The sequence below is a fragment of the Engystomops pustulosus genome, chromosome 4, assembly GCF_040894005.1.
Source record: "Engystomops pustulosus chromosome 4, aEngPut4.maternal, whole genome shotgun sequence".
NCBI classification, from domain to species: domain Eukaryota; kingdom Metazoa; phylum Chordata; class Amphibia; order Anura; family Leptodactylidae; genus Engystomops; species Engystomops pustulosus.
Window position 1 is genome coordinate 178207298 of NC_092414.1, and position 21006 is coordinate 178228303.

Sequence of the window (21006 nt, forward strand, 5' to 3'; positions counted from 1 at the left end):
CTATACAAAAAATCCCCATAACGGGTGTAAATGCGATACCTATGTAGGATTTTGTGCCCCCTCGCTCCTGTGCTCCGTAGCAGACATTTCCAGGTATCCAGCAGAGCCCGGCAAGCCTTGCAAATTTTTAATCACAGTTTTGATTCATTTTTGAAATCTCCGGCACTTATTGTTGCAGGGGGAGGGGGTAACCAAATTTTAAGTACTGTTTTATTCATGTAAGCGAACGTTCAACATAATAACATTCATTTGCCAATGATGATATTGTGTTGTGTAAATTTTAAGGGATCCCCTCGATCGTCATTGATTCTGGTCAAATATATAAATATATTAAAACCAAGCTAGCACAATTTTTAAATTCTCTCTATAGAACCAATTGTCTTCTACATTATGTTAAGCAAGAATATGACGTCTTCTATTCTTCCTAATTGCAGGTGAACACCCGAGCGGGATCATCCAGTAACTGCAGCTCCTCCGTGTCGGACGGTTTAGCCAGCAATAGGTATACTATAGCAATACTTCCTGCATGTCACTCAGGGCCACCTATAAAAGCATCACCCCAGGGCTGTGTTCAGGAAAATGCAGCGGGTGCTGAGGGTTTGTGTTTCTCTAAACTGTTTAGGAACAACTTAACGGCTGAGGCAGTCAATGGAAAATAATGGAAGTAAATCCACGGATGGCTAATAAGGAGACTGAAGCACGACCTATTACATGTGTACATTCATCAGGGTCCTAACCCTATATTACTCACTGCTCAGGGCTCCGGAGATTTGTCATACAACTATTATGTCAACAGACTACACAAAACATTTAAAGGGAGTGTTCATACCTCATTAGTGCATAGACCTGGGAAGATATTACAGTACTTATTTGAGTAAGCCTGGGTATAATAATGTTTGGAAGATGTGGGCACCTTCAGGAATTTTTTGTATTAAATGTAAGAATGTTTAGGGTAGTGGGGCTCACACAATACAAAATTATTGTAAATCAATTACTTATCTGTACTACTATAACAAAATTGTGAGCTTTACCGCAACATAACGAAATTCGAACAACTTTATTGTCTTACCTTAACAAACCAGTTTTATATTCCAAGTAACTATTTCAGTGGCCCTCTCAAAAGTGTCCTCTTTGCCCCTATTTTTTGTGCCACCTCTAAGTGGCTACTTTTTTTATTTTATTTTATTTTTTTTTTAACCTCCCTGCAGGAGGTGCTGTGGGGTAACGGGCACAGACCCAACTGTACTCTGAGCGAAGGGTCCCCACGGACCATAGATGACTGCCCTAGAGGCCACACACAGCCCCCCGAGCCACATGTGTGGGACCACTGCCTTAGAGTATGTATGAACTGAGTGACTTTTATATGGCTTTCCACACCATTTCTCTTACTGCATCGCTCTACATATTGCCACAGGTTTTCTTGGGGTTTTAACTCCATGTTTTGGAGAAAACAGAATTGACCATTTAATCCTTGCTCCATATCCCCAAACCACTATGGTTAACTACACATGAAGTTAATTTGCAACAACTTGTACTGAAAATCCACAGCAGAAATCTGAGAACTTTGACAAAAAAATGTTGTCATATGAACTTGCTGCAACAGTCTATGCGCTTGTCTCTGATTTGTTGCACAAATTTCTGCAATGGAAAATTGGTCCCAATCACTTGAATTTGCCAAATGCGAATGTACTCTTATAGGAAAGCTTCGACTTTGCTGCAGTCCTAACTTTTTAAGTCCTTCTTGATTTGCTCATTCTACACATTCGTACACAGTTCATGTTGACTAACTAAAGCCCCTATATGTGACCGATCCCCAAACATGAATCTTCTATTACACCACATTTAGACCCATTTGATGTCTCCGTGGATTACTTTAAAGAACATTGTACTGTATTGGTGTTCTGTATGCCACCGATTTTTAGAGATGTCCGAAAGTATCTGCTGGAGCAAGTCACAGTTATCTTTTGTATTTCCACATTTAACTTATCTCCATGTAAAGATTTGATAAAATACAACTTCTGTCTTTTCAATTTATCATATTTTGTATGATATTTCTATCAATATTTAATCTTTTTAGAGTAAATTGGAAGGACGTTGAATGTTTTTGAAATGATAAAATATCTCATGTTAACCAGATGTAATGTCTTCTCTTATAGTCTAAAGACATCTTCTGCAGAGCTCAAGAAGATTTTGGCTAATGGACAGGTGAGATGTCACCCCCAAAATATTCTTCCTTTGTTTTTCTTTTTTTTTTTTAATAATAAATTTGCTATAATCCAGCATCCGTGTTGTGTTACCAAAGTTTTTGGATTAGGTGAACAAGTATGTAAAACAGGTCCTCCTTCTAGGCCGCCTGTCATGTAATGTGGATCATCTAAAAGAGGTTGAGGTGATGGGTGCTCATATACAGGGTTAACCCCTTATGGACCACCATCAGATTTGATGGAGTTTGTTGATGGGACTTCTTCAGAAGAAGTTAGGGGGATAATTGGCCCTGTTGCAGGACATGCTCTCTTACGTTTTGTAAACTGAGCTTTGGTTCTAACACCCAGAATTAGAAAAGCTGTGATCATGGATTTTTGAAACCTGCAGCCCCAATCATGGGTTGCTGATGCCATCAAATGCCAGCCTGGGGTCCAAAATAAAGAAGAGGTTGCAAAACAAATAAATAAAGAAAATACTATACATTTAAAAAACAAAAAAGCACAAACATTTTGGAGCTTCCACGCCTGTACCATCCAAGGCCAAACGGATGTATAATCGTATTTATACTGACACAAAACTTTAAAATATAAGGTAAAAACAATGCCCAAATAGACATTTTTATTTATCCATCACACAGATCAATTGTGAAAGCAAAAGCAATGGCGAATTTGTCATTTTATTTATTTTTTGTCTGCTCCCGATCCCCGATATGCTTCCAGTGATGCTATGTATTATGGATTTAGGCTTTATGTAAGTGGAGGAGACGCTCTTCCCTTGTCTGGATGTTGGGACTGTCTATGACGCTCTTCCCTTGTCTGGATGTTGGGACTGTCTATGACGCTCTTCCCTTGTCTGTATATCGGGACTGTCTATGACGCTCTTCCCTTGTCTGGATGTTGGGACTGTCTATGACGCTCTTCCCTTGTCTGTATGTTGGGACTGTCTATGACGGCCTTCACCAGCCTGTGTGTCGGTACTGTTTATGACGGCCTTCACCAGCCTGTGTGTCGGTACTGTTTATGACGGCCTTCACCAGCCTGTGTGTCGGTACTGTTTATGACGGCCTTCACCAGCCTGTGTGTCGGTACTGTTTATGACGGCCTTTACCCATTCTGTGTGTCGGGAATGTTTATAACTTCCTTTTTTGTCTTCCTTTATCATGTGAAAAACAGAATTATAGATAATTGTCAGATATCTATTTTCATCTGTCTATGATATCACGCTGGTGAAACAAAGGCTTCCATTGTTTCTCTTAACGACCATTTATAACACTGCTTCATTTATAACCTGCCATCAAAAATTAAGGCCAGAATCGGAACAATTGCTATGGATGACACTCTCACTTTTAATTCACTTTCACTTTTTATTGAGGCTTGCGCTGCCTTCTCTTGGTGGTCCAGCAATGAGAATAATAGATATATGATTAATAGTGGGGAATTCTAACTCATCAGGAGGACCCCACAAACACATGTCACAGTGAGGACCAGTACAGCGGTTACCTGTGTGATATCACAAGACCAGGGGTATAAAGAGCTGCACACTTGTGTGACATCACATTACAGGGATATAATGAGCCGTGCACCTGTGTGACATCACATGACCAGGGATATAACAAGATGTGCACCTGTGTGACATCACATGACCAGGGCTGGAATTAGCCGTGCATTTGTGTGATATCATATGACCAGGGATATAACGAGCCATGCACCTGTATGACATCACATAACTAGGATATAACGAGCCATGCACCTGTATGACATCACATAACTAGAATATAAGGCGCCATTCACCTGTATGACATCACATAACTAGGATATAACGAGCCGCACACCTATGTGACATCACATGACCAGGGATATAACGAGCCATGCACCTGTATGACATCACATAACTAGGATATAACGAGCCGTGCACCTGTATGACATCACATAACTAGGATATAACGAGCCGCACACCTGTGTGACATCACATGACTAGGGATATAACGAGCCATGCACCTGTATGACATCACATGACCAGGGATATAACGAGCCATGAACCTGTATGACATCACATAACTAGGATATAAGAAGCCGTGCACCTGTATGACATCACATAACTAGGATATAAGGAGCCGTGCACCTGTATGACATCACATGACCAGGGATATAACAAGCAATGCACCGGTGTGACATCACATGACCAGGGATGTAGCGAGCCGTGCACATGTGTGACATCAAATGACTAGGGATGTAGCGAGCCGTGCAAATGTGTGACATCACATGACCAGGGATATAACGAGCTGCACACCTGTGTGACATCACATGACCAGGGATATAACAAGCAATACACCTGTGTGACATCACATGACCAGGGATATAACAAGCAATACACCTGTGTGACATCACATGACCAGGGATATAACAAGCAATACACCTGTGTGACATCAAATGACCAGGGATGGTTTTAGCCGTGAATTTGTGTGACATCACATGACCAGGGATATAAAGAGCTGTGCACCTGTGTGACATCACATGACCAGGGATATAACGAGCCATGCACCTGTGTGACATCACATAACCAGCGATATAATGGGTTGTGCACCTGTGTGACATCAAATGACCAGGGATATAACAAGCAATGCACCTGTGTGACATCACATGATCAGGACTGTCTTTTATCCATAGGAAGTAAACAATGAAGCTTCCTACAGAATTGCAGCAAGTAGAGATCTAGAAAACTGTGAGGTATTGATACAGGAAGTATATAGGAAAACTTCTTACACAAAAAATATCTATTATTTTCTGGCAGTGTTCAACTCCGGGTTAATACCTGCACTTTACAACCTGCACAATTGCATTTTTCTGTGGGTTGGTTCTGCAGCTTTGTATTTTTGCAATGTGATATCATTCCATTCCCCAAAAAACTGCTGCAGAATTTTCTGCATAGGAAATTTGTATGTATCTTAATGTGACATAGATTATTTGCATTTGAGATTAAAATCTTACTTTGACTAAATTACGCTCTAAATTAAGGTTTAACCCTTTTCCTCCCTATATACAATGAATCTGATACATTTTCAAGCGTCATGTTGAATGCTTCTTTTTATCATCTGCTGAAGTCAGGTCTTGGCACCTCTTCTGTGTGGTGTAGCAAGAACTGGTCCAACTCTGCTGCCTGCATAGTAGACACGTGGGATTTGTGCATTTGATAAGCAGCAGGCTCCCCCTTGCTGCTCTGGGGAGGCAGCTGCCCGATGCTATCAAGCCTACCTATTAGGATCAATTGGCCAAGACATCTGTGTCACAGCAAATAAAAGGGTCTTATTGATTTCCTAACTGCTGCTCACTTTCCTTCCTTGTTCAGACGCTTGAAATCTTAATTATCTCAGCGTCTTCCCTGCGTGACCCTCTCCAAGACTCATCGGCATTTCATGAATCAAGTCGTCATAGTTGAACGTGTCAAGAAGACAATTAAGCAGCCTCCTCCTCCTCTCGCCGTGGCCTCCATTCACCCCCACCTAGTAAACACACACACATCTATCACACACTCTTCATTTACTCACACCGGACACTAACTCCGCAGAAACTAGTTCACTTCATCGCATACAACCGGGCCGCGCTCGCTTATCTCAATACTAATAAAAACCGCACCCGGGGAGCGCTAAACCTAAAAAAAAAAGTAGCCAGAAAAAAGAAAAAAAAAACTGACCTGGATTTGTGCCCAACTGGCTGTGAGGCTGAGGCTTCCAGCGGTTAAGGGGTTACTCTGTCTCGTTATTAATCATTAATAGAAAACGAGAAGCCATTGCTCAAGTTAATCAGATATTGACAGGCCAGGAATAGTGGCGCATTGATACAGGTTATATGGTATAAATATTTATTTCTTTCCTGTCACTCTGGGTGAATACAGAGTATTGATCCCTTATTGATAATGTCAGCACATGATAGGAAGCAATGTCGCAGCGGCGGGGAGGGCGCAATTCCATGTGCGCATCAAATATATATCGGTTCTCTAGGGATATGCGAAAATCTTGTATCCTTCAATTCTAATCTAAAGCAAGATCCAACTAGTCCAACTAGTTAACCTAAAAACATGTGAAATGATTGGCCACCTACCACCTTGGTGTATCACTACCACTGCAACCCTATGCCCTTACAACGTTTGTGTGACAAAACCTGAGGCTGCATTCACACGTGGAGTTAACATTGCGTTTTGAAATGCAATTCAAAAGCTGAGGAGAGGAGATTTGCCTAATTACATTGTGTTAACATTAGCGTTTACAAAACGGAATGTAAAAGCACTTCGTTTACATGAGTTGACATACGGTTAACAATGCGTTTTTTGTAAACGTGAATGAAAACTGCAACATTATTAGGAGAATCTCCTGGGCTATTGTATTCTGTTTCAAAACGCAATTTAATGTGAACATAGCATGTTCATAGCGTTCCATTAACCAGACGGAATTAGAAAGCGTGTTCTGGTGTATGGACTGGTATATGTAAGTAATCTGCCAAAAATAATGTATGTCACGATGTTGTATCCTTCTCTATTCCCATCAAATCCAGTAAATGAACATTGACTGCATATTTCTATGGTAGCTTATGAGTGATGGATGCCAGGAAGTAATTCCCGCCATATACATCAAAGGCCATTAACTCCATGTGAACAGGACCTTCCCGAAATCCCTATCAGCAACTCTTTTACCTACTTCATCTTCAATTTTAGGTTTCACGGTCTATTAATTCCAGTGATAAAATATTCAACACGATCGGCGGTGCAGTAAATTCTGTTCATATACTGTAGACATAACACTTCATATAAAGGTATCATGGGGTAAATGAAAAGCCTTGTGAGCGCTCAGATTGTACAAATGAATTTTGTTTGGTTGGGGAAATATAAAATTTTCATGGTTTTTATAGCAGATTTTCTTGTAGTCTGTGTTGTGATTCTGTAGGGTCCGAGACTCAGCATACGAGGAAGAGATGAGGATTGGGCAGTAGGATTTTGCTGCTTACTTTCAGAGACAAAAACTACACTAGAAGTGTATAGTGTGTATTCTTTGCCTAAATAACTACAGTGTCTGTGCTTGAGGAATAATAATATTTCACTCTATATATAACTTGGATCTTGCATTCTAGCAGTTTCTCGCAATGGAGGCTCTTTCTTTAATTCTTAGGCTACATTCACACTGCCGTATGGGGGATGTATATACGGCCAACGTATATACGGCCTATATATGTTCCCCACGGACGGCAATGGGCCCACGGCGCCCCCAACGGGAGCGGTACGGAGCCACACACGTGCGGCACCGTACCGCTCCGTACCCCGGAAAAAGATAGGACATGTCCTATCTTTTTCCGTAGTACGGCGCCGTGCGCCATATGTTCCTACGGAGAGGGGCGGGGGTGAGCTGCGCTCACCTCCTCCTCTCCCGTGCGCTGCCATTTCCCGCCGTGCTACTGTACAGCGGGTAACGGCAGTGTGATTGTAGCCTTAGTTCTACCTTTCGTTCCGAAATGTTTTGTCTTGAGTCTGTGCTCAGTCGAAAGTGAAATTGCAACACTCTTGGTGACTTCCCTAACAGCCTAATCATGTCCACTTTTCCAATGTTTAATTGGGTTTGCCCATGAGAAAAAGTTCTCAAATTTTTAATCCCATTGAGATGTTTACACAATAAAGATAATTTTCAACCCCTATACATAACAACTTTACTCTGTTTTATTTCTGTTTTAGCTCCTATACAGGGGCGTTACTACAGCGGTAGCAGCCATAGCAGCTGCCATGGGGCCCGCAGTGTCAGGGGGGCCCTGTCAGCCGACCTGACTCTCTAAATAATGGAGGATGTATACCATTATACTTGATATGAAACTAATCGGAGATTAGAGATGATGAGACCTATGAATGGATATAAAATACTATGACACTCTCAGCTCTGATAACTCGCCTATAACACACACACACAAAGTCAGCTCTGCTATATGCCTCCCTACTGGATAAAGACCTTATCTTGCCTTTCTCTAGTAGAGGAAGTCTCTGCACAATGCTTCTTGCTGGCAGGAAGTGCTTGTGTCTGAGCTGGTCCTGTAATACAGGGGGAGGAGCAGAAGGCAGAGAGCACTACATAATACAGACAAGAGAAGAATCCAACCAGAAGATTTATGGTCGTAAATAATAATAATTAATAATTCCTTTATTTATATAACACAGATTACGCAGGGCTACACAGAACTTGGCAAATCAGTCCCTGTTCAAATGTGACTCACAATCTAATCAACCTACCAGTATGTTTTGGAGTGTGGGAGGAAACTGGAGTACCCGTAGGAAACCCACGCAAACACAGAGAGAACATACAAACTTTTTGCAGATGTTGACCCGGATGGAACGTAAACCCAGGTCCTCAGTGCTGCAATTCTGTATAGTGCTAACCACTGAGCGAGTGTGCTTCCCTATTTAGGGGCAACCAAAATTGTATACACCAGGACTCCTAGAGAAAGGTTGGAATTATATCTGTGAATTGCTGTATTTTTGTTAATAACACTCAATTAGAGAGATCTTCCCCACACATTAGCACGTCCACTTTCCTGCAATTTGTGCGCACTGTTGTCCTTTTTAAGCCAGAATGAGGGCTTGATAAATGCCCCCTAGTTTCTACATATCCCTATTCCCTCTCTGCTAATCCTGCTCACCCTCCCCTCTTAATAACCTGCTGCTTCTGTGAATCTAGTTTGTCTTGCTCAAACAAGATGGATTTAGCAGAGGTTTTAGAATTGAGGGGAAACAAAATGGGTTGATAAGTGAGGAAAGAGACCTTTTCCTATGAGAGTATATACTGTAAAGTTTCTTAGATTTTCTTGTTTCTTGTGCTGTTGATTTATAGAACATTTGCTAAAAATGTATTGAGCATTTCAGTGTTTCATTTATCCAATATCACATTAAGGAACTGAAACCATTCAGAACAAATTCAGCAAATCTGTGAAAACAAGTTACGGCCAAATATGAATCTTTAAATATTCCTGGGTTTGGTTGATATAAAATCCCTGTTAACCTTCACACGCCTTCCTGAAAATGTGTTAACCAGGATAACCCATTCACTTAGTGTCCGTCCGAGGAGCTGAAGATCCCTTCATCGGCCCTCCCTTGGTGTGACCCTCCGCACCTCGGATATATCATCCAAGCCTGACACCTTTTATCAAACTTTAATGAAATGACCCAGGCAAACAAATTGTCATTAAACTTTCCATCACTCTGTCCCTTGGTATCACCTTTTATAAATTGGACGGCAAATGTTGTATTGATCTTGCTGTTCTTGCAGCTGAACTTGAAATGACCTGGGCCTTGTGTTGTTTATTGCCCCAAGTTGCTTTTGCCTGACACTTTACATCCTGAGCTTGACACGTTCTTCCTCTGTCACTCATTTTGCAGCTCTTCTGTCTCTCTTTTTTTTATTTTTTCTCGTTATTCACCCCCCCCCCCTCCACCGCCACCGATGTCTCCCGCTGAGATCCCTCCTGCACATGTCTGTATCTTTTCCTCACTCCTGCCATGGATTCTCCTCATCACTCCATCTTTTTATCTAAATGTCTCATATCTTCTGTACTTGGGGTTGTGTTCTTTTATTTATTTATTTTTTTTGTTGCGTTTGGCCATATTGGAATCTATGGGACATATGTAACATTGTTACTCTCCTCGGGGGAACTCTTTTTGGCCAACTATTGGTTGTTGATTGTGCACCAGATGATTGTTCACTCAATGGTTGTTTAGTCATTTTATAGACATGACCTTAGTCTTTTTATTCCATAAACATACTTTTAGTGTGATTGGTCATCTGCTTTATATGAAATATATACATATATTTACAGGCGGTCACCTACTTAAAGGAATTTTCCCATGCACGATTTTCTACGGGATAGGGCCTAACTTGCTGATCAGTGGGGACCTCAGTGCTGAGACGCCCACAGATCGCAAAAACGAGGGGACTGATGGAGTCCCACGCAGGCTCGGACTGGCCCACAGGTGAACAGGTGGATCCACCGATGGGCACCTGAGTTAGTTGGGACCCCCAGGACCTGTATAAGTAGTACTGGACAAGGTATCCTCTCTGCTATTTATACATATATTTAGCATAGAGCATCTCAACTATCCTATGTATTTATATAATGATATTAATAGATAATGTAACAAACTTACAGCTGTGGTGGGCCCCAAGATCAGAATTTATTAGTGGGCCCAAAGTATCCCAGTCCAACACTGGTCCCTTGGACCTCCACCGGACCTCTCCTCGCTCCGTCACTCCGTCAGACTAACAGAGCAGACAGCCGCACATGACCATTCATCAATCTCTATGGAGCTGATGGAAATTGCCTAGCAGTGCAAAAGATATTCTAGTGTTTTGTAATGTAACAAATTTTTTTTTTATTATTCTGTTACTTCATGATATTTGCCCAATTCTTTCTTTTTTAGATCAATGAGCTCGATATCCAGAATCGTGACATTCTTGGTCATGGAAATGGAGGCACTGTGTATAAGTAAGTATTTGATTGAAAGATTATGGAAGTATAAATCTCTGCTGATATTTGTACCTACGTATATGTTTGTATATCATTTTTTTTAATGAAAATTAGCAGCCTTTTTTTGCAGAGTTATTTGTGTTTTTTTTTAACTACACAGTTGTATTGATGTAATACTGAGCTGTCTGAAGGTTCATAATGGGCTATATGACGGGAGATAATGGACTTGAGTTGGATTAAGCACATTAAAAGCCAAAGTTAGGATATTTTTCTTTGAAAAGAAGTGGAAATTGATTAGACATGGACCGCTATCTTGGCTGAGCTCTTTACAGCATTTAGTAATATGCTTTACAGCTGCCTATTCGCCATCTTATCTGTGCGCTATATAAATAAAGAATTAGTAGTATTATAGGGGGTCATCTGAAGCCTTATTGAGTTATTTGGAGTATTTTTTAGGGATGATCTGTTAAAGGAAGTAGATAATCTGTGACATCATATATTGTTTAGTATTATGGTTAAGTGATGTTATCTATATAGAGGTCATTGTGCAGGGAGGAGGAGATAAGCTGTGACATCATCTATTGTCAGGAGTGATGTAATGATGGGTCAGTGTTATCTATATAGAGGACATTGTACAGGGAGGGGAAAAGCTGTGACATCATCTATTGTCAGGAGTGATGTAATGATGGGTCAGTGTTATCTATATAGAGGTCATTGTACAGGAGGAGGAGATAAGCTGTGACATCATCTATTGTCAGTAGTGATGTAATGATGGGTCAGTGTTATCTATATAGAGGTCATTGTACAGGGAGGGGGAGGAGATAAGCTGTGACATCATCTATTGTCAGTAGTGATGTAATGATGGGTCAGTGTTATCTATATAGAGGTCATTGTACAGGGTGGGGGAGGAGATAAGCTATGACATCATCTATTGTCAGTAGTGATGTAATGATGGGTCAGTGTTATCTATATAGAGGTCATTGTACAGGGAGGGGGAGGAGATAAGCTGTGACATCATCTATTGTCAGTAGTGATGTAATGATGGGTCAGTGTTATCTATATAGAGGTCATTGTACAGGGTGGGGGAGGAGATAAGCTGTGACATCTAGTGTCAGTAGTGATGTAATGATGGGTCAGTGTTATCTATATAGAGGTCGTTCTACAGGGAGGGGGAGAAGATAAGCTGTGACATCATCTATTGTCAGTAGTGATGTAATGATGGGTCAGTGTTATCTATATAGAGGACATTGTACAGGGAGGGGGAGAAGATAAGCTGTGACATCATCTATTGTCAGTAGTGATGTAATGATGGGTCAGTGTTATCTATATAGAGGACATTGTACAGGGGGGGAGGAGATAAGCTGTGACATCATCTATTGTCAGTAGTGATGTAATGATGGGTCAGTGTTATCTATATAGAGGTCATTGTACAGAGAGGAGGAGGAGATAAGCTGTGACATCATCTATTGTTAGTTGGGATACAATGTTGTTGTTATTGTGATACTATCTGTCTTGGTTGTACTTTAAAAGGAATCTGTCACCAGGAGACCCATTTTTAGCACCCTTCCCACCCTTGGGAAACTGCTCCTCCGTGTGTCCTTTTCAAATAAATGAATAACTCCCGTCACTCGGGATTGGCTGTAGAGCTCCATGGAACTTCTTGCACTTTTCGAGAGAATAAAAAAATATTTATGCACGTTTATTATACAACCACCTAGAACCCTAGTGAGGAGTTTTTAGTGGGAAAGGAATTTTGTGTTCTTATAGCGGTGTAAGGACATGGCAGGACCAAAAGATGTATAGAGAAGATCTTGAGCACAATGCTAATGGGTGTGTTGGAATCCTTTTACCATTTTTAAAATGAATTTTTTTTAAAAGTTACACAATTTTCCAATATATTTCTTTATCAGTTGTCGATGGTTTTGTAGATCTCTGCTTGCTACAAAACTTCTACAAAAGTTTCCTTGTTTGCCTGGTCATATGATGTCGCACAGGCGCACAGCTCGTTATAAAACACTAATCGGATTACTGTAAGGAGCCACGTATCTGTGACATCACATGACCAGGGATATATCGAGCAAAGCACCTGTGTGACATCACACGACCAGGTATATAACGTGCCATGCACCTGTGTGACATCACATGACCAGGGATATAACGAGCAAAGCACCTGTGTGACATCATATGACCATGGATATAATAAGTAAAGCACCTGTGTGACATCACATGACCAGGGATATAACGAGCAAAGCACCTGTGTGACATCATATGACCATGGATATAATAAGTAAAGCACCTGTGTGACATCACATGACCAGGGATATAACGAGCAATGCACCTGTGTGACATCACATGTCCAGGGATATAATGAGCCATGCACCTGTGTGACATCACATGTCCAGGGATATAACGAGCCATGCACCTGTGTGACATCACATGACCAGGGATATAACGAGCCATGCACCTGTGTGACATCACATGACCAGGGATATAACGAGCCATGCACCTGTGTGACATCACATGACCAGGGATATAACGAGCCATGCACCTGTGTGACATCACATGACCAGGGATATAACGAGCCATGCACCTGTGTGACATCACATGACCAGGGATATAACGAGCCATGCACCTGTGTGACATCACATGACCAGGGATATAACGAGCCATGCACCTGTGTGACATCACATGACCAGGGATATAACGAGCCATGCACCTGTGTGACATCACATGACCAGGGATATAATGAGCCATGCACCTGTGTGACATCACATGACCAGGGATATAACGAGCCATGCACCTGTGTGACATCACATGACCAGGGATATAACGAGCCATGCACCTGTGTGACATCACATGACCAGGGATATAACGAGCCATGCACCTGTGTGACATCACATGACCAGGGATATAACGAGCAAAGCACCCGTGTGACCTCACATGACCAGGGATATAACGAGCAAAGCACCCGTGTGACATCACATGACCAGGGATATAACGAGCCATGCACCCGTGTGACATCACATGACCAGGGATATAACGAGCCATGCACCTGTGTGACATCACATGACCAGGGATATAACGAGCCATGCACCTGTGTGACTTCACATGACCAGGGATATAACGAGCAGTACACCTATGTGACATCACATGACCAGGGATATAACGAGCCGTGCACCTGTGTGATATCACATGACCAGGGATATAACGAGCCGTGCACCTGTGTGACATCACATGACCAGGGATATAACGAGCAATGCACCTATGTGACATCACATGACCAGGGATATAACGAGCCGTGCACCTGTGTGACATCACATGACCAGGGATATAACGAGCCGTGCACCTGTGTGACATTATATGACTATGGACCGATTTTTATCCACAGGAAGCTTCCTGTTGAATGACATCAAGCAAAGATCTGCAAACCTGAGGAATTGATATACAAAGTATATTGGAAAATTGTAAAATCTTTTATATTCCATTTGTTTGCTCACAGTGGACAATTCCTTGTATGTGTGTAGGAGACGATTGAGTGGCCCTGCTATCCCTCTCCCTCTCAGCTGACCCTAGGATAGGGTATGCAGGTTTAACCGTTTACAGCTTAGCGCCATAGGATGCTGTGCTAAATTCTTACGTCAAAATATAATATGTCTCAGTGATTTACGTTGCTTTATTGCTTAGATTGTCTTTGTATTATGTGGCAGATATTTTGTGATTTATAAGAATTATTGTGTTGGGTGATAAATTTCGAACTGATTCAAGTACAACACACAAGTGACATGTAATATAGTAAATGAAACCCTGCCTTTCAAAAGTTCTCATTTTGTCCTGCCGATCCTTGACAACCCCTCCCCCCCCCCCTTCATTAAGCTGAATAATAACCGATTGAAAAAGGGTTTGTCAGCTTGTATTAGTTTGTCAATCAGGTCTCGTGACAAATCAATTTCTATCAGGAAGCAAAGATGTGATGCACACGCCATTGTAAGTGCTCATACGGGAGCCTTTTAGTTTCCCCTGAGGATTCTGTTTTGTCCCTACGTTGGCCTGAATAGGTCAGACAATCCTACAACGACCCATTGTTGTCACTGAAGATGAGCAGAGGGGGGGACATGCTGACATCCGAAAAACATGGCTTACGCTTACTTGTTCCTCTTCTGTATCAGAGTAAAGTTAGATTTCAAGTTGTACTTTTTTTTTTTTGCACCTCTCAGACCACCAGTCCAGCGGGCTGCAGTGCCAGGTAACGTGACATTGTTTTAAGCATGTCCTCCATATGTTCACCATTCTATAATGGCGCAATCAGAATGATTTATGATTGGACTTTCTATGCAGTCACACTCGCACTATAGTGTTAATCCAGACTCAGCAGATTTTTTTTTTTTCCTTGAAATATGGCAGCCACGTATTGATTTTTTTTTTCCTCCTCGGCTCAATTGGATGAAAACTTGTTTGTGTAGCAATATCGGTCTGTCCAGAACCCTGAAACAATCCTCTCCACGCACTGTAATCACCAGCCTGCTTCTCAGGGATAATAGTGTTTCTGTAAAGAAATAAAGCTATCCAAGGCCCCTTCCTCACATGAATCACCAGGAGGCATGCCCACCACCCCCCCTTTAAACCTGGAAAATGCAAGATTGTTAACCAATTCACTACAGGATTGTGTTGGCAAGGTAGAGTCCCGTGCCAAGTAAGAGGTCAAGGCTTGTTACCATGGATAAAGTGATTATTAATTGCTAATAAGTTTAGGTTATATTATTGCACTATATAAAAGAAAATCTTTCATTTGATTTCATGCATTATGAACCAAACCTACCTTGAGAATGCTGTAGCTACACTGATGCAGAAACATATCTTGTTTAACCCCTGAGTTGAGTGGTTCTGCTGAAAACACAATTCTAACATTCAGGACCTTGGGAAAGCCAGATAGCTTCAGCCTGCCATTCATAAACACATTACAAAGAGCTTCCTGAACTGTCCAGACAGGACTAATTAACCTGAGCTGGATCGCTCATACACAGCAGCCGGAGGATGGTGCAGCGATTGATTACTTCTGCCTGTCAGGGACAACACAGTGATTACATCATTCTCTGAAGCAGTGCATACTTAATGTAAGAGGAGAAGTGCTGGAGCTAGGCACAGAAGCGAAAGAGCATCATTATCATAATTTTATAATTGTTTTTCCGGCAAAATCACTCAGCTCAGGGATTAAACAAGATATGTTTCTACATCAGTGTAGCTACACCATTTTAAATGTATGTTTGATTCATAACGCATAAAAGCAAATGGTAGACTTCCTTAAAGTTATTCATGAATTTTCCGAACTCTATAAAGTCGTATTTCACAGGTAAGTATATAAGCCCCTCGGTGCGCAGTACAATATTAAGCATAAATCATTGGGATCTGTAAAGGCTGAGTCACATTGGTACCTGCTTAAATAAAGGAAATATATTTAAAATCGAAGCATACCTTTAAAGGAACTATGCCAATATCAGAGTATCCCTTTTTACACTGTGGGAGTCGGCATTTATCACTTCTTACTCATTTTTGTTATCCGTAAAAGTAGAACTGTTGCCATTAAAGGGATATTCCCATGTTATTAAGTGATGACAAATTGCTCTGGTTTGCTATTACTTTATGGTTGTGAGGATCTGACCTCTGAGACAACATAAATCCAGGACTGTAGTGCCAGGCTCTGCTTCCTATTATTTGTCTTTTCCTAAACTGAAGTGCCTAAAGTTGAAAGGGTCACAGTGCCATATTCTCAGGGCAGCCCTTTAAGAATCAGGAATGGTAGAGGGTTCCAACAAATATAAAGGAATGTTCTATCACTTAATAACATGGCAATAGCACTTTAAAGGAAACCTACCATGAGGAATCAGAAGCGCATCTGATGGTAGATTCCTCCTTCCTGCCTCTGCCCTAGTCTGTAATTTAATCATCCTGGAACCTAACTAGTTAAAAATGTATTTTACTAATATGTAAATTAACTACAGAGACTACTTGGGTGTGGAGTAGCCTTTGCTACCAGTTTCGGGCCAGGCTAGTACACGCACCAGTAGCCTCTGCAGTTACTTTACATATTACTAAAATAAAGTTTTTAACTAGTTAGGTTCCACAATTATTAAATTATAGATTAGGGCAGAGGCAGAAGGAATCAAAAATCAGATCTACTTCTGATAGTAGATTCCTCATGGTAGGTTTCCTTTAATGTGGTTAAATCGTCAATTTGATGTGTTAATTTTACACCTTTTGTACAGGAAAATAACACGGCAGCTTTCAATTAGATATGGCACCACACTGTTTGTTTAATATATTGCAGCTTCGCCTAGTTCACTAAAAGGGAATCTGACATCAGTTCGGCCGTACAAAGCTGCTGAATCTATTTGGTATTGTCCCTGGAGCTCGTAACAGGACTGTGAAAAATGTATTTATATTCAGGATTGTAGCTGTACTTTAATGACTGTGGTGCACTAGTGTGTGGGATCTAATCACTGAACCCAGCACAGATTTCCACTGCTATGCAGTTTCTATTTAAAAATGTAAGCAGTTACTCAGAGGGGAGGGGCTGTGATGAGCTCAGTGAAAAGATTTTACACACCAGTGCACCTAAGTGTTCCAGGTCTAGGTACAATGTTGTAATTTAATGATTTTTTCACAGTTCTGCTGCTACTAACAGCACCAATGTATGGTAACACAGACCTCCAAAGAGTGTTATTTTTCCACTCCCTGGCAACCCCTATAATTTCTGATTTTGAAACACATTAACTTTGAATATTTAGCTTTTTGAGGAATTGAGAAGAGCAGCTCGGGTGAAGCTCTTTTCAGAATGGTGTCATGAGTTCTGTTTTCTCAGTCTGTTAATCTTATAAATCGCCTTTAAACGTATCTAGATTTATTTCCGCTGTCCCTGTATTTTGCAGTAACCAGGGACTGCCATATGCTATCCTCTGGCTCACTGGCATGTACATTTCATAATATTTCCCTCCGCTTTGCAAAGTGAAGGATACACAATGTAGGCAACAAAGCAATAAACTATAGCTAATTGATTTAGGGGAAGAAAAAAAAAAGAAAAACATGTGAGGAGAGGAGAAAAGGCTGATATATATTAGAAATCACAGAGCGGAAAACCTCCAGAGGAAGAGCTCGTTTAAAGTCATAAAAACTTTTCCCATCACCTTTAACAAGTCTGTATGTCTTTATTCCTGGCAGTAAATGAGGAGCTTGCACGTTTATTTGAATTTAACTTTCTTACAAAACCAATTAAGCCTCAAACAACTGTCAGTGTGCCCCATCCATCCTGTTCTCCCTTCAGGAACAGACAGCTCCGGTTCTGTGCCGCCATTTCACGGACTAATTAAGCGTTTGTGCCGCCACGCTCTTCTGAAATTCATCCTCTGCTCCTGTCCGCTTGGGTTTTTTTGGTTTCTGTAGAGCTGCTTTAGGTGCTTTATACCGTACACTGCTGCCCTAAGGGTCCTATGGCATGTGCATTACATTGTAAAGACCATTGCACCCATATGCCACATTCCTGCTGTTATAAATCACCTCCTCCCTGGAGGAAGTCGCCGGAGTATTATAGATCCCAAGTCTGCAAAAGTTTTTGTTCTGTTGTTGATCCTCAACCCACAATTTTTCAGAGACTCTTTGACCAGGGATTGTGTTGCTGTGTCTATTTGGTGATGGACCCCACCTTGACCTTGCCCTGAGCTTGGTCTTATATATAGACTTTGCTTGACCTCTGGCTGCCCTGACCTCATCCCCTCTCTGTGACTATTCACTACCTTACCCCCTGCTGCATTCAACTGGTATTTTCACATCCACCAGTACTAGGACTACTCAGAAAGTAGTGCAAAAAAAAATGAAGGAAAATTCTCCAGCATCCAATAAAAGCATAAAGCTTAATCTATAAAAACCGAATGTTAGAGCAACCAAACACAAAACAAGCAGCCTCATGACCGCAGGTTTTGGACAGCAACGTTTGCCAATTTGTTACAAGACTTTCTCTTTGACCAGTGCGTCTGTTATGATCCATTTTGCAGCAGATCCTAGCACATAAGGGTGAAAACAACACAGTGCCTTGGATCATGCCCTTGAAATTGGTCAAATTGGTCTGGTGACAATCAACTCCAATCAACATAATCAAAAGCAGAATGCCAGTATGCTGAATCAGCTGAGGTCTTCATCTCTCCTCAGCTCTGTGCTGCTTTATCTGCGGTGACGCAGCCTTTATAATCAGATGTTCTGCAGAGGCTGCAGTTCTGTAGCGCGGTATGGTATGCATTGTCAACCAATGTTAGGATGGCTGATATCAAAGTCAACTCTGATCCATTTCTTTGCATGTCATGGTCAGTCAGAACTCTGATATCTAACCGTTTGTCAGAACGTGGGGACTGCTCTTTTACCTAGTTGCCCCCATCATGGAATTCACTGGGTGCCAGTCGGTTACCAGAGCAGCCAGAGACCCGAAAAACTACACCCGTCCATTCGTGTCTATAGTCTATATGCTTGTTGGGTCAACTGATGGACATAACATGTACTGTAGTCATGTGGCAATATTGTAATCTAATTGTTGCTAATATTTTTGTGCAGCTGTAAAGTCTGTACTATTACTATGCACTTAGTTAAATAGTCTGTATTATTTCTATATACTTATTGGAATAGTGTGCATAGTTCTCTGTTATCAGCCATTGTAGTCCAGGTAGGATTTTCCATCAGAATTTTTGCTAGGTAGTCCTCCCCCATGTACCCTGTACATTACTTCTCTGTACATATGAGTGAATAATATTAGAGGCCCTGCTCATATTCTGCACTTGTTGTATAGCTTTTTCTCTGCTGGCTTGCTGCTTGTTTGTTCTTCATCTATGTCTCCGCATGCCGGCTGCATCACACAAGACAAACGGCCTGGTACAGGGCAGATAGATGGAGGGCCGGCCTGAGGAAGGCGTCTTGATGAAATGGTTCAATTAAAAGCACAAGCATTTACATGGTGTAATTTCCCTAAATTGCCAGCTAGTCCCTGCAGACGGCAGTGTTTGGGGGAAGGAGGGGGGGGATTGATCAGAACATTGATTTTGGCTGAAGATGATAAATTTCTGCTGGTTAGTTAAAGTCATTCTGCGTCGGGTCTTGGGCTGCAGTGCTGAACAGCTTCTTTATCGGATGCTTAAAACGGGACTTATTTCCCAAGGCCTCTGGGTCTGTTCTCCGCTCAGGCTATTCCCAAACCATCTCTTACTCAGATGATTTTTGCTTAGCTTCTGTATGCAGATCAATAGGTGATTGAAACTGATTAAAACTTAGGCAACCAGTTACCGGCACCAGTTTAATTAGAAACAGGCTGATTCTTAAATGAAAAGGCTTTCTGAGCTGTATTTTTTCCTTTGCATACTTAAGCGTCACGCAAAATAAAAAGGCCCATTTACAAGGTTTGCGCAACTAAAGTCCCAGGGGCTATATAGGCACATCTGACAATGGAAAGCTCCGTCGAGCTCTAACTCACTTAATGTAGATAGTTGGGAAAGGTTTGAATTAAATAATAACCTCCAACCTAGTTTCCGTCTAGAAGAGCGCGTCGGCTATAATTGGAGGTGTTGGGAGTTCCAGTACGTTATATATGGGGTAATGTACTATGCGTTGTAGGAATATAATGGGTCACTGAGATGTTCCGTGACCAGATAAACCTTTAGGTCTTTTGTCTTAATTACTATCATACCACCCATGGAATTGCAAAGTGACTCCTAATTTTGTCATTTAGAGCAAAATAAAGAATAACGGGGGGTTTTTAAAAATCCCTTCAGGGGCAGCATACTGACCCTAGGTGGTTCCAGTGAGCACTCCCGATCTAGTCCTATTGGAAGTGATGACTATGACAATCCATTGCTTGTGTGACACCTGTGTGTGTACTAGACATCATTACTTCTAGTCCATCGAAGCATCGAACAGAAGCACCAGGAATCCAAAAGCCGTCACATAAGCACATTTGAGACTTAAAGGGCTTGTCCCCTTTGGCAAATAATTGATATGTTTTGTCTAATGAAATGTTATACATCTTCCAATATACTTTTTGCATCAATTCCTCACGGGTTTCTAGATCTCTGCTTGCTGTCCTTCTATAGTAAGCTTCTATGTTTACTTCCAGTGGCTAGAAATCTGTCCATGGTCATGTGATGGACACACAGGTGCATGAGCAGTTATTATCACATCTCTAATTACAGAGAAAATGGAAAATGGTATGTTTTCATTACACAAACAATAACAGATATTTGCTGAAAGTGGACAACCCCATTTAAGGTGGTATTTTTATTCTGCT

The 21006-nt window shown here is 41.4% G+C and overlaps 1 protein-coding gene across 2 annotated transcripts in view; it reads left to right on the forward strand.

Annotated features, from left to right (window-relative positions):
• MAP2K5 (mitogen-activated protein kinase kinase 5) overlaps positions 1 to 21006 on the forward strand; it is a 105386-nt gene that overhangs the window by 27587 nt on the left and 56793 nt on the right. For both annotated transcript variants that reach the window (XM_072148717.1, XM_072148718.1), the window contains 3 exons: positions 435 to 502; positions 2157 to 2205; positions 10648 to 10712. In XM_072148717.1, coding sequence (XP_072004818.1) covers positions 435 to 502; positions 2157 to 2205; positions 10648 to 10712 — 182 coding nt within the window. The remainder of the gene's footprint in view (positions 1 to 434; positions 503 to 2156; positions 2206 to 10647; positions 10713 to 21006) is intronic.